Genomic DNA, 14,450 nt, shown 5'->3' on the forward strand with positions numbered 1-14,450 from the left:
GCGGGTATTATGGTGCTGGATCCGTCACTTCCGCAGTGATGGCGGTGTGGGTGTCCGCGGGTGGATGTGGTCTCTTGTCGCCGCTTAGAGGAGGGCTCCGGGCCGGGCGGGCCGCGGTCTTGGCGTGGAGGGTCCCGGTGCGGGCCGCAGGCACCGGGCCGGTGTATGATGTGGTGGTGTCGGGCGGGGGGATGGTCGGGAGCGCTATGGCCGCGGCGCTGGGTAAGGCCTTGTCGTGCTCACCTGGGCTTCGGGCGGGTCGGTCCATCCTCTTCGCTGTGGGGTTAGAGCGTGTCCCGATGAGTGGCCCTGTCGGGCCCCGGTTCTGAGAGGCCGTGAATGTGATCGGAAAAGCCTCCGAGTCCAGCAATGGTTCCCCCTCCTCCGCCCGAGGGGAGGGGCTTGGGGCAGAGGGAGGACCCTGGCTAGACTCCATCAAGACCTGGGGCTCGGCAGTGGTTTGTGGTGCCCGGGTTGAGACTCGTCCACACTCCGCTGGTAGCGTTGAAACGGTACAACGCTCCGCTCCACCTCTCAAAGCGGGTGTATGGCTATCTCTGGATACAGATGCTTATTGGGGTGTAACTTGTGTAAAGGGAGAAGGGAAGTAACCTATATGAGGAGTATAAGTGTATCTATTATAAGGATTGTGCTGATTTACTGATGGGGGCGGGGGGAATCACACCCATAACTCTATACTGTGTGTAGACCAGGCCTAAAATGGAGTTGCCCCTAATTTAGTTAGGGCAGTCATTACACTTCCTATGGAAAAAGCTTTCATTGAGAAGTGGCAATTTATTGTGGGTAAGAAAAGGAGAATCTCTGTTTGAAACTATACAGTAGTAGCCTACACGTTTTTACTTAATTCTTTTTCATTAATTTAAAAAAAGTCCAATATTTTAAGCCAATTCATTCCCTTAATTTTTGCTCTTAAATAAGTGGGTACTTTCCAGCTGGTAGCTGGCTGTTTCCACTGGTCCTGTTTATCTTCCTTTTTTTTGTTGGGGGGTGGGAAGAGATAATTGTGCTATTGTTAATATTTGGAAGTAGGGCAAGTTGAAGTATACTGGTAAATCTGGCCCTTAATTTGAAATCTACTTATAGGTTCAAAGGGCTATGTGAGACTGGCCCTATGTGAAGGGGGGGCAGGGAGAGCCTAGTCCCTATGTCCAAAATATCTCTTAAAGGCACCCTTTACATCCCTGCCTCTTCCGAGTGGTACTTCAGGGTGCAGTGGAGCTGTGGCAGCTGTGCTGCAGGGAGGCTTTCAAGTGCTGATCCCCAAAGCTCATATGCAGCCATGGAACTTTTAAAAAGCAGTAACAGTTGGGCAAAGTAACCTACCAGTAAGAACTATTCTTGATAAGTGTCCACTCTCCTTCATACTACTGAGTCATTACAGGCACTAGAACTGTTGCATGCAAATTCGCTGTAGAGGAAGAGTAGTGATTGGACAAGTTTATTTTTAATGTCAGTGACCCCATTTATGGATTTCCTGAGCCTAATTGTAGCCTATATAACCATAACAATTAAATACAGTAATAATTAATATCTTAGCTTAATTGCCACCTTATTTTTTCAAGTATAGCCTGTGCAAAAGATTTCAAATAATTTTAACTATGTGAAAAGTTTGAAGTGCGTGGGTTATTCCATCATTAAGATCTTTTGGGACAAAGAAAAGATGCTCACGGATGCTAAATTTCTTAAAGAATTTGGTTCTTAATTAATTTTAAATCAGAAACTAACATATTTACTTGTAAACTTTCAGAAAATTTGTTCTGTACTCAACAAAGTAAGTGCTGTAAGTCTGGGGAGGATATGCTGTAGTTTTTCATACAAAACAGGTTGAATCCTTGCTTTAATTGCAAAACGAATCTTAAACCTTAACTATGGAGTTGTGAACAGTGCCTCCATAGTATTAAATCGGTACTTACCTAGTTAGAAATGTGTTGTGTATGCTTTTCCCTGTAGGGAATTTTATTTGTGTATCTCATTGCAAAATGCATGGGAGTTCTTGATATATAAATAAAGAAATGAATTTTTATTAAAAGTATCTTAATAAATGTTTTTATTAAAAGTATCTTAATAAATGTTTGCCTATTTCAGGACATGATGTCCACTTCCGTGAGAAGAAAATCCTATTACTGGAAGCTGGCCCTAGGAAAGTGTCTGACCATTTGCCTGAGAGTTACAGTAACAGGGTCAGTTCCATCTCCCCTGGTTCAGCCACCCTTCTGAGCAGTGAGTACAGTTCTTCTTGTTCTTTCTGTGTAACACTTTAATCTGAAACTGGAACTGGCTTTATTTTTGTGAGGCCCTTGAGAATTCTTCAGATTGGGACTGTTGTTCTTAAACTGACTTGGCTGATTCCTACTCTCCATTTCTTACTGCTGTGCATTCTGAATTGAGGTGTCTAAATCAGGCTTTTCTAGGTTAGGGGCATGACTTCTTGTTCTGGAATTCTTGTTCATTTTGTATAGATTTCTGTGAGATTTCAGTGCTAGTGAAAGATCTTCAAGTGACAGCCCTAGAGTATTCTTTCCACAGAACAGATACAGCTTGGTTTGTGTGAAGAAAGCTTCTTTCACTGTTCCTTAGTCTATGTACTGCACCCCTGCCTTGGAGGAATTGGTTCTGCAGCATAGTTCAGTCTCTTCGGCCCATTCAGTCTTTGACTTCTCTGCTGAGAAGCCAACAAGAGGGACAGTTAGTGTTGAGGGTGGTGGTGGTGGATTTTGAGGTGTGAAGGCTTCTCCACCCCTGGGTAACTGGTCTGAGGTTTGCAGCCACACAAAACTAATTTCACAGTGTGGTTCTGAAATAGTCTTGTATCTGCTTTCTGGTACACAGCATGGAGTTGGCTCCTCCAAACCTTTTATTCCCTTTCTTCTTGCTTTTCACAGCATGAATATTTAGGTAGGTGGGAAGATTTTAGGCTGGTTCATGCACCCTAACCCTGCTAGCTTGAAGCCATACTTATTTGTAAACTAAGTAGGGTTAGGTGTGGTTAGGACGTGGATGTGTGAACTCCAAGAGCAACCTAGGTACTCCAGAAAGTGGTGTTGGTAATTTGCTCTGAGTTGCTACTGAACTAATTCTCCAGCCTGAAGCAGGGGCTCAGTGCTGCTGGAGTTACAATTATGAGAGACAACTGAGATTCTCACCATTTATCCTATGGCATCTGGGCCAAGAGCAGGGATATCTCTGGGTCCTGTCCAAATTCCAACTCTGGTAATTCTGTTCTCACTCTTGCCCTCTTTTCTACTATCTCTGACATTTTCATAGAATCATAGAATATCAGGGTTGGAAGGGACCTCAGAGGTCATCTAGTCCAACCCCCTGCTCAAAGCAGGACCAATCCCCAATTTTTGCCCTGATCCCTAAATGGCCCCCTCAAGGATTGAACTCACAACCTTGGGTTTAGCAGGCCAGTGCTCAATCCACTGAGCTATCCCTCCCCCCACAATGGTGCCTTTCATCACAAAGGATCCCAAATAAGTCTGGTCAAAAAATTGTAAGTATTTTCTGTGAACATTTTTGAATGAAACAAAAACTTCTTTTTGCAGTTTTTTATGGACTTTTTTTTTCCAATTAAAAAAAAAAACCCAATCAACCAAGCAAAAAACTTTGGTTCCTCCCTTTCTTCCACTAGGAAAAGGAGGGACTAAAAATAACAAAACCCAAAAACGTATAGTATTAAAATGAGGCAATGTTTTTCAGTTTTTGATCAAAAATTTTGAACTGTTGGACAATTTTCCAGAAAGCCATTTTTCTTAACCCCTCCCCCCCACCACACACACGTTGACAGAGAAGAATTCAACTAGCTCTAATCCCAAAACATTTAACAAACAGAAATCACTTCACCCATCCCTGAAACAGCCATCTTTGAAGTAGAAGGATGGACCTATTCAGCATTTGCAGAGCAACAGTACACAATGGATTAGGTTTAGAACTGAGAAGAATATGGTATCCAATTGAAACAAAAATCCCTCCTTCTGAGTACAGCACCGTTCACTTTTTGACTTCACAATAGTTGGTTGAGGAATTTCTGACTCTTGCTGTCCTTCAGTTATGGGGTCTGTAGCAGATAATTTCTGCAAATCTTCCGTTATTTGTCATTTCTCTTATCTAGGCTTGGCAAGATGGTCAGTTGACTGGTTAAATATTGTCTGTTAACCTCCTATTATTTGACCAGGGTCAAATATTCCAGCAAGAGTGTCCTGATGAAGGTGGTGGCCTACCTTCTTGACTACATCATGGTCCTAGTCTTTCATTTTTTAGAACTTAGTTTCATTATGTTTCACATTTTTCTGAGTTAAAATAACTCAGTTAAGTAACTTGATTGTTGTAATTAGGTATAATCTATCTAAGGCTAAGCCTATTGGAAACTTTTTGTTACTGTTTTAATAAATTAGTGGTTTTTTAAAAATATTTGACCATTTTTGACTTTGATCAATTGACCAGTCAAATATTGTCAGTTATTTTTGGACTGGTCAAGTGCCCAACCCTATTCATATCTTTACACAAAATATTTCACCATTGCCTCCTTAGTTATCAGATTGCATATTACAACTTTTGGGAACTTGTGAGATGCAGTGGTATCCGTACCATTGATCTTCCTCCCATCTCTGATTCAGAGAATCATCCCATCAGCTCATAATCATTTAATTTCTAGTTCACTTTCTATTTGTTTATAGAGACAGTTACGATGTCAATGCTCCTGTGCTTAATTTCATAGTATCTGTAATTTCACTTTCTATAGCAGTACTCTCTCTCATGTCCTATTTGAACAGGGAATTTTTGAATGAAGTGAAAGTTCTCTTCCCCAGCCACTCCTGAATCTTTACCCTGAATGGTTTGTGTCCACTCTCACTTGGGGGATTCTCCTTGATGTTCCACTGTCCTTGTTACATCATCATTCTCTGCATTGAATGTAGAACTTCTCAGCCCTCTGATTCTATTCTCTAGAATGGCTTCTGAATTTTATTTCCTCCTCTGTATAGATGAACCATCCCCTTTCCTCTCCAGATCATTTATACATTAAACACAAGTCGTGCATTGAAACGAGTTAGGTTCAACATACGGGCTGATGAAGGTGGGATAACTCAGTTTGGGCAGGTGTGAAGTGGCACCGAGAGTATGGACAAAATGACCTTCTCCAGCTCTCATGTAATGCTTATATTATCAATCATTTGCTGAACACTGTTAACATGCTCAGCACTATGACATAAAAAGGGTGACTGCACCAAGGAGCTTAAGATCTGAAGTACAACATGCAGATGAGCACTACCCTAGATGACCAGAGTTTGGGAAATCCAGTTTGAGTGGTGTGAAAGGTTATTTTTTTCTGTTTCCTTTTGATGGTGGCTATTTCACAGAATCACCATGTTCTGTGGAAGTATTTGGCTGAGGGGAGGCTGGCTGATGCGTGGGGTGGGGTGGGGGGAGGAAAGCATGGAGGAAGCGGCAGAAAGAGTTTGAAAATGGTACAGAGGGGTAGATTAGGAGAGAGGCTTTGGAGAAGCATGGGCAACTGGAGGAAATGGGGGCTGAGATGTAAACAATGGGAGAGTCATGCAGAGTTTTGAAACCATGTGTGGAAGGCAAGAGAAAAGCAAGCAGGTGTTCATATGATCAGGGTTGCGTGGGAAAACTAGATTACATCAGGAGTTGCAGATACAAAAGTGAGAGATGACCAAGGCCTGGACAAGGATTTTAGGAAAAGAAAATGCTATTTTAAAGTAGTTGTGAAGGAAAAACTGACAGGACTTGGTGCTGGCTTGGGTGGGTGGCAGGAGGAAGAGTCTAATGCAGGGGTGGGCAAACTTTGTGGCCCTCGGGCCAAAATCTGGGAATAGAAATTGTATAGCGGGCCATGAATGCTCACAAAATTGGGGTTGGGGTGCGGGAGAGGGTGTGGGCTCTGGTTGGGTGTGCGGGCTCCGGGGTAGGGCCAGAAATGAGGCATTCAGGGTGTGGGAGGAGGCTCTGGGGCGGGGTAGTGCAGTGCGGAGGTGTGGTGAGGGCTCTGGCTGGGGGGATGGGGATGAGGAGTTTGGGGTGCATGAGGGTGCTCCGCGCTGGGATCGAGGGGTTCGGAGTGCGGGAAGGGGATCAGGGCTGGGGCAGAGGGTTGGGGCGTGGGGAGAGGCTCAGGGGTACTGGCTTTGGGTGGCACTTACCTCAAGCAGCTCCTGGAAGCAGCGGCATGTCCCTTCTCAGGCTCCTCACAGAGGCGCGGCTCTGTGCGTTGCTCCGTCCGCAGGTACTGCCCCTGCAGCTCCTATTTGCTGCGGTTCCCGGCCAATGGGAGCTGCAGTGGTGGTGCTTGGGGTGGGAGCAGTGTAAAGAGTGGAGCCCCCTGGCTGCCCCTACACATAGGAGCCGGAAGGGGGCCATGTTGCTGCTTCCGGGAGCTATGTGAAGTGGCCCCCAACCCTGCACTGTGGCTGGAGTGCCAGAGCGGGGCAAGCCCCAGACTCCACTCCCCAGTGGGAGCTGGAGGGCTGGCTTAAAACAGCTGGCAGGACGGATCCAGCTCACGGGCCATAATTTGCCCACCCCTTGTCTAATGTGACGCTGAAGTTGCAAGCCTCATTAACAGGAAGGATGGTATAGTCTTCAGGGATAGAGAAGGGGAACTCACAGGCTGCTGAGAGAATCTGATGTGTGGCTACAGGCAGATCTGAACCCTTCATCCTAATGATGAAAAAAGTGTTTTAATCAACTGTCCTTGAGCCTTTCCCTCCCTCCTGTACCCCCAACTCAGAGCCTAAGTATATGTAGTGAGAGTTGACTGTTTGCTACATTGAATTCCTGAAGTCAGGTCTTCACTGACCCCAGACAGGTGGCTCTTTCCTCCTGTCTTGCATCAGTATCAAGTGTGGTGTGAGAGCCTTATAAGAACCTAGACAGACCCAGCTCTGTATGCAGGTGGAGAAAGCAGAGCCTATGGATAGGCTGGAAGAGTGTTACTCAGTAGGGATCGAGGGGAGGGAGAGAGGAAAGTGAATCTGAGTCTCAGTTTGGTCTCATTGTGACTGGTTTCTCTTCATGTTGTGGGTCCTTCTCTCTCTTTTAGGTTTTGGTGCCTGGGATCATGTTTGCAGCCTGCGATTCAAACCCTTCCAGCGGATGCAGGTGCCTGACTCACTGCTATGAATGCAGTCTGTCTGTTTCTGCTAATGTAACTAGAATTCTCAGAAATATTTACCTCTAATGGCCCAAGATTTGTTTCCTCTTTGGAGAGGAACAGGATACACTGACTAAGCTTGTTGTATTCTTGGTGTGTCAGTCTTCCTAGAATCAGAGGGGTAGCCATGTTAGTCTGTATTCACAAAAACAACAAGGAGTCTGGTGGCATCTTAAAGACTAACAGATTTATTTGGGCATAAGCTTTTGTGGGTAAAAAAAACCAACCATTTCTTCAGATGCATGGAGTGAAAATTACAGATACAGGCATAAATATAGTGGCACATGAAGAGAAGGGAGTTACCTTACAAGTGGAGAACCAGTGCTGACAAGGCCACTTCAGTCAGGGTGGATGTGGTCCACTCCCAATAATTGAGGAGGAGGTGTCAATACCAAGAGAGGGAAAATTGCTTTGTAATGAGCCAGTTGCTCCCAGTCCCTATTCAAGCCCAAATTAATGCCTGATATCAGACATCAGGAATGGTAACATACAAAAGCCAGTAGGAGAACACTTCAGTCTCCCTGGACATTCAGTAACAGATTTAACATTAGACATCCTTCAACAAAAACTTCAAACACAGACTTCAAAGAGAAACTGCAGAGCTACAATTCAATTGCAAACTTAACACCATTAATTTGGGCTTGAATAGGGAGTGGGAGTCTTCCTAGGACAGGGGTTCTCAAACTGGGGGTTGGGACCCCTCAGGGGGTCCCAAGGTTATTACATGGGGGGTCGTGAGCTGCCAGCCTCCACCCCAAACCCTGCTTTTCCTACAGCATTTATTATGGTGTTAAAAAAGTGTTTTTAATTTATAAGGGGGGGTTGCACTTGGAAGCTTGCTATGTGAAAGGGGTCCCCAGTATAAAAGTTTGAGAATCACTATCCTAGGAGAAAGAAAAGGAGGACTTGTGCCACAAGTCCTCCTTTTCTTTTTGCGAATACAGACTAACACGGCTGTTACTCTGAAACCTATCCTAGGAGACTTTCTCACCTTTCTGTGTCCTCCCTCAAACTCCTGATATTAGCAGCTGGAGGGATGATTCCTGGTGGAAGCTCTAGAGATTGCCTATCACCTTTCCCTGTTAAAGGAGAGTTGTGGGCAGTTCCTGATGGAGCTGCACAATGCATGCTGAGTCTATGCTGTGTGATAATATTTTCTGTCTCTCTTTCCCCTAATAGGTATGGGATGCCTGTTCAGAAGCCATGATAATCTTTGATAAAAACAACTTAGAAGACATGGGTTATGTAGTGGAGAACAATGTCATTATGTCTGCTCTAACCAAACAGTTAGATGCAGTGTCAGGTAGGCGATAATTGCTTTCATTTTTTATTCACAGTGTGGGAGCTCTCAGTGAGTTGCATTCAGCAGGGAGCTCTGGAACAGGGGAAGAGAGAGGGAGGAAATCCATTCAGCAGATAACTCGGAGGTTTATGGAGAAGTCAGTCCCTCTGGGTTAGGAAGAGGTACTTGTTCTTGGTGGAACTTTATCTAAGCCTTCTATCTTGTGTCCTTTTCTAGACTTCACGCATGCACTCACTGTGGTATCTTATGTTTTGTTGTGAAGCGTCTTTAACTTTCAACTCATCTATTTGGGAGGTGATCAGACTCTGCAGTGATGGGGGCAATACAAGTGCCTAGATTGCTTCATTGTGCCCTAAGGGTAGGTGTCAGTGGGGTCAGCTCTGAGAGTCATTGTGTTGCCTAGCGGTGTGTTGCCTTTTGCTCTCTTTTTGTAACTTTCCTTTTCTCATGTCTGTATCATGCTGTGACCCTGCTATGTTGTGTTCCATCAGATCAGGTGGAGGTTCTCTACAGGAGCAGAGCAGTTGGGTATACCTGGCCCCTTTCCTGTCATCTCTCTGACAAAAGCCCTTGGGTCAAAATTGACTTAGCTGATGGACGCAGACTAGAGACCAAACTGCTGGTAACTAAACTTCCGTTTTCTGTGTATCAGACACCGTCTCTTGCCAAGTTCTTTCCACTGGATTCTGATTTTGTGTGTGGTGCTGCTCCATCAGTGGGGAGGGTTTGAGTGAGGGGAGCTGCTGACTGTGTCAGAGATACTAAGGGGTAATGTCAGTAGCCTTCTTTGTGGCTAGCTGAAGAGGACTGTGCTAAATTAGAGTAGGGCTGAAGAGGCTGCCTCTTTGTTGCAGTATTCTCATTTATTTAAAAGAAACCACATATCCAAGTGCAAATGGGAGGCCTTTGCTACTTTGTTGAGTTAGCTACTCACTGCAGATAACAAGGGCTGGAATGCTGATTTTTTTCCTAAAGCCGTTGATGAGGTTTCCTTGTTTCTCATCCCCTTACAGATTGGTGCAGATGGTCAGAACTCCATGGTCCGGAAAGCGGCTGGAATTCAGAACATCCACTATCAATATGATCAGTCAGCTGTGGTTGCTACTCTGCTCTTGTCTGAGGTGAGATCCTGCAAGTTCCTGAGCTGCAGTGTCTGCGCAGGTTCAGTAGGTGATGCAAGATCAGCAGTTCTCATCAGTCCTCATGTTTCTTCATGTTATAGGCCACAGACAACAATGTCGCATGGCAGAGATTCCTCCCTTCAGGGCCAATTGCTCTTCTCCCGGTAAGAGACAGTGACTTTTGACTCACCCATCTTTAACTTTTTGGTCCGTTTATTTCTAATCACCTTTCTTTTACCTTTCCGTGCCTAGTTACATTGCCTCTGTCTTGCCTCTAGACTTTTCCTTCTTTCTATGACTCTTGATCTCTCTGTCTGTAGTTTTCCTCCCCTCTAATTCTTATTTATTTTTCCTATTTCCTGCCTGTTAGCTTTTATGGGTTTGGAGCCCCTTGCACATATTGGTTCTGGGATTGGTGGAGTGAAGGCCCTGTTCCGAATTAGCATGTGGGTGGGGCCTGGGCCCTTCCCTGGATTGGAATGTTGGGGAGCCTTGCACAGATTATTTTTCTGTCTCTTGATACTGACTCTTATGGTTCTTTTGGATCAGCTCTCTGACACTGCCAGCTCTTTGGTTTGGTCCACATCTCATGAACATGCATCACAGCTTCTTAGTATGGATGAGGAAAGCTTTGTGGACACCATCAACTCTGCCTTTGTGAGTATCATCATTTCATGAGGATGCAGAGCTGATTTTCTTGCTGTGATAAAATAGATTTCTGTAAATTAAAGAAAGTTGGCCATTTTGGTCCCTGTTTATTCCATCCTATTATACAAAAAGTACTCAGTGAAATTAAGATGGCAACTTTAAAATGAGTAAAGGGTAATATTTATTAATGGAACATATTAATAAGGTTCAAAAAACATTAGATGCCTGTCTAAATAAGAATAGCTTCTGCAGTGACCGTAGCTAGAATAAAATAAGGACTGTCAATCCTCCTCCTTCGGTGTAATTACCAGGATTTTAGGGTGGGAAGAAATGTCCCTCTGATGGGATACCACTGCAGGTAAGTGCATTATGGAAGACTTACATCTTCCTGTGATGAATCTGGAATTGACCACTGTTGTTCTGACATGTATGGACCTAACATAATTAATGTATTATGGAAGTTGCAGTAAGTTGACTTGGAAGAAAAGCATGCTAGTGTGTGCTGAAAAACATTACATGGGTAGGCCTGATCTGGTCCTCATTTTAAAAGCTGAACAGGTTGAGCCTGGTTAGTTCTTGAATTGGAAGCTCTGAAGAGAAAGATATATATGTTCCTTTTGTCGTGGACAGCAGCTCCTCTTCAGTCTCCTACAGAATCTCACCCTGTAATTCTAGACACACTTCCTTCCCCACCATTTTTCCACATATATTTATATAAAAATAACAATTTGTATGCAAAACCTGTGAGTGCATTTTTACAATGCAGTTGTGCTTTGAGATGGCACTCCCTTTGACTATCCTAACTCATGCAGTCCCAAGGCTCCGACAACTCTTAGTCAGGGCAGGAATTCCTGGGACGCCCACAAGCTTACTACTTCAGTTTATTTTCCACAAAGTCTAACTTGCTCTTTAATAAAGAATTCTTCATTTTAGTCTTGTGTGCATTCATTGTATGCTCTGACTTGTGACTCTTCTGTCATTCAGATCTGGTTAATTTGCATTAAGGTAGCTTTTGGCTTTGAATCTTTTTTTATTTGTTGATTATTAGTACATATCTTGCTCAAATAGAAAAGTATAGGCTCTCTTTTGCCTGCTATAATCAATACTTGTGAACTTGTATGGATACTAACCAGGCTGTATAACTAGTAGATAAAGTGTCTGATCTAAATGCACGAGCCTTGAAAGCCTATTACGATTTTACTTTTACTAGATTTCTATTCACCTTTTCATTAGTGCAGTTACAGGCTGACATTCTTAACACTTTAAGTCAATCAAAGTCTCACTAAAACATTTAAAAAAAAACAAACCTGAGATGGGACATCTTCACATGGGAGCTCTATTAAAACACCTCTCAGAGAGAGGGTCACCCTTGGTGTCTGAAGTTAGATTAGCAGTGGAGATTGAATTACTTTTCAAAATGATAGGAGGGACAGGCTCTTCTTGGTCTAAGATGGTCGTCTAGGCTGTAATGAGGATGATCTTGTTTGCTGAATGGTTAGAACTGTGTATTTGGAGGCTTTTGTTCATTTATGCATCAGTCTGGTATTTATTAGGCCATGTTGCTTTTTGGTGTTAGTAAAGGCAGAATGTGCCCTTTGGGGTAGGGAATCATGTCATCCCTTGTGGTTGTTCAGTGCCTAGTATGCTGTGGACACTACACAAAACAAAGTGTTTTGTAATTTTGTTGGGACACCCAGAAGCCTTGGGATTTGGGGCACCATATAAATCCGTCTTTATTGTTATTCAGTGGAGCAACCTACACCACTCGGACTTTATTGATACTGCTGGATCCGTGTTCCGATCTGCTATTTCTCTCCTGATGCCATCAGGCACTGCAGCCCGCCAGCTGCCCCCAAGCATTGCCAAAGTGGAGCCAAAGAGCCGAGCTGTGTTTCCTCTTGGAATGGGGCATGCCACAGAATATGTCCGGCACCGGATGGCGCTTATTGGGTAAATTGCTCATTGGGGCTGCAGGTGTCATGGTTTGTTTTTTTTATGGGAAAGCAGGCCATTTCTGGTTCCATAAAAGGTGCGTTTGGGGAATGAAGCGAAGCATCTCTGGCACAGCAGGGTGTGAATTATTCAGGGAGGGTGATAGTTGTGGTGCCAGACATGTTCCTCTCCCAGTTAACAGGTGGAGAAAGTGGATTACATCTCGAGCCATGGAGTGGGGAGGTTCTTCAAGGAAAAAGGCAGGCAGAGTATGTGGAGCGGTATTAGGTGTCAGATACTTGTTAGATGAGGTGTGTGTATATATAGAGGGCTATAAGGAGGGGCTTATTAGACAGAGGAGATGAAGTGTGTGCTATACCAGCAGTTCTCAACCAGAGGTCCTGGGCCCCCAGGGAGCTGCGAGCAGGTCTCAGGGGGTTCGTCAAAAAAAACCAGAGAGCAGGGCCAGCACTAGACTCACTGGGCCCAGGGCAGAAAGCTCAATCCCGAGCCCCACTGCCCGGTGCTGAAGCCTGAACAACTTAGCTTTCCAGGGCCCCTTGGGGTATGGGGCCCTGGGCAATCGCCCTGCTTGCTACCCCCTGATGCCAGCCCTGGCTTTTAATCCACTGAAAAACAGCAGTTGTAGCACAGGTGGGCCATGAAATTTTTATAGCATGTTGGGGGGGGCCTCAGAAAGAAGGTTGAGAATCTCTGCTCTACACTGAGGGGGAAGGTACTTAGTGGGTAAGGAAAACATGGACTGTCTCTGCTCTCCTCCAGTTAGGATCTGAGATGCTCTCTGCTCTGCCCTTAGGGATGCAGCACACAGAGTCCATCCACTAGCAGGACAAGGTGTAAATATGGGCTTTGGAGATATTGCATGCTTGACACATCACCTCAGCACAGCAGCCTTCAATGGGAAGGATCTGGGTAAGGATACATAATCTATGGCAATAATTTGAATATCCCCTTCTCCAAGTCTCCCAGCATATCTGAACTTTATTTTAGATAGTGAGCTCTTCAGGGCAAGGATTGACCCAGTTTGTTTCCTGGGCACACTGGTGTCTCATAACATGAATCCGCATATTCATAAACTGGGAGAAGCTGGGGTGTTCAAACTTAATCTGTGGACCAGACAGAGTGATGCTCCTGGGTGCATTTCCCTTCTCAAAACCCATCCTGTGTTGCCTAGTTTACAGAATGTTCCATTCTGCTGGCCACTGGTGTAAGGAGATGTGGGAATAAGGGCTGCTGAAGGGAACAAGAAGAAACTCTTGGATCTTGCTATTTGCTGACAGAACAGCACCTTTTTAAGATGAATCTAGAGGGTGCAGAGATCATTGGGGTGTGTTTTGGGTCCCTGTGGAGGTCATTATGTCAGTGGCATGAGCAGTTAGGATTGCAATTTAATTCTCCCCTTCCTTTTCCAGGCTCCATAAAGCACCTCTTACAGTTTGAGACAGACCGTCAGAGGCATAACCTCTCTTTAATGGCTGCCATCGACTTGTTAAAGAGACTCTACTCCACAAGTGTCGCTCCCTTTGTGCTGCTGAGGACATGGGGATTACAAACAACAAATGCCTTGTCTCCAGTCAAAGTAAGAGGCACTGTTAGGACGCTACAAATTAACTTGTGGTGATACAATGAGCCGAGTCACTAGCAGATTCAGCAGGAATGACATGCTGTGTTCAAATGGCATGTGAATGAGGCAAACCAAAGATGTATTTGGCTTGAGTGATATTTTTTTTTACTTCCTTTCCTTAAACGAGAGATGATATCCATGGGGTAGAGTGAAGGAGGATGTAGCAGCGTTCTCTGCTTTGTTTCTAAATATTTGTCTCTGACTGGTTCACGAGTGACATGTTTTTTTTTCCCTTTCCCTCTCTAGGAGCAGATTATGTCCTTTGCCAGTAAGTAATTTCTCCATCTAGCTAGAGCTGCAGTTCACTGGTGACTGCTGGGAACCTGAGATCTTTAACCCTCTGAGGACTATATCATGTCTGGTTTGGAAACATGTATTTAAATAGTGTCTTTGAAGAATAACACAAATAGGAATGAAATTTTTTTTCTTACAACATATGCTCATCTTTGCTGAAGTTGTTTGTTCTGCTCTCCAAGGACCAAGTCCTGTCCTGTGGCACCAGTAGTTTCAGCTACTGAATCATCTTTGCTGTGTGCTTTCATATAGCAGTGGCCCTTTTAGCCTAAGGCTGAAGAGGCAGTAAATGTACTGTTTTCCCTATACCTTGCT

At 44.5% G+C, this 14,450-nt stretch overlaps 1 protein-coding gene across 1 annotated transcript; it reads left to right on the forward strand.

Annotated features, from left to right (window-relative positions):
- Positions 1 to 20: 20 nt before the first annotated feature.
- COQ6 (coenzyme Q6, monooxygenase) lies at positions 21 to 14,441 on the forward strand. The gene is made up of 12 exons (XM_084631316.1): positions 21 to 222; positions 2,107 to 2,241; positions 7,082 to 7,140; positions 8,372 to 8,495; positions 8,987 to 9,117; positions 9,509 to 9,616; positions 9,718 to 9,780; positions 10,166 to 10,273; positions 12,012 to 12,214; positions 13,014 to 13,129; positions 13,630 to 13,796; positions 14,088 to 14,441. Exons 1-12 carry the CDS (start codon positions 39 to 41, stop codon positions 14,115 to 14,117), a joined length of 1,428 nt encoding a protein of 475 aa, XP_084487442.1. The 5' UTR covers positions 21 to 38; the 3' UTR covers positions 14,118 to 14,441.
- The last annotated feature ends 9 nt before the right edge of the window (positions 14,442 to 14,450 follow it).

This window comes from Lepidochelys olivacea, assembly GCF_965140295.1.
Source record: "Lepidochelys olivacea isolate rLepOli2 genome assembly, chromosome: 6".
NCBI lineage: Eukaryota > Metazoa > Chordata > Testudines > Cheloniidae > Lepidochelys > Lepidochelys olivacea.

Bases quoted from the DNA above. Each gene is read 5' to 3' on its own strand.
- COQ6 (XM_084631316.1), top strand. From the start codon at position 39: ATGGCGGTGTGGGTGTCCGCGGGTGGATGTGGTCTCTTGTCGCCGCTT. The intron at 9,118-9,508 runs GTAACTAAACTT...ATCCCCTTACAG, and splicing joins GACTAGAGACCAAACTGCTG to ATTGGTGCAGATGGTCAGAA. The intron at 13,130-13,629 runs GTAAGGATACAT...TTCCTTTTCCAG, and splicing joins CTTCAATGGGAAGGATCTGG to GCTCCATAAAGCACCTCTTA.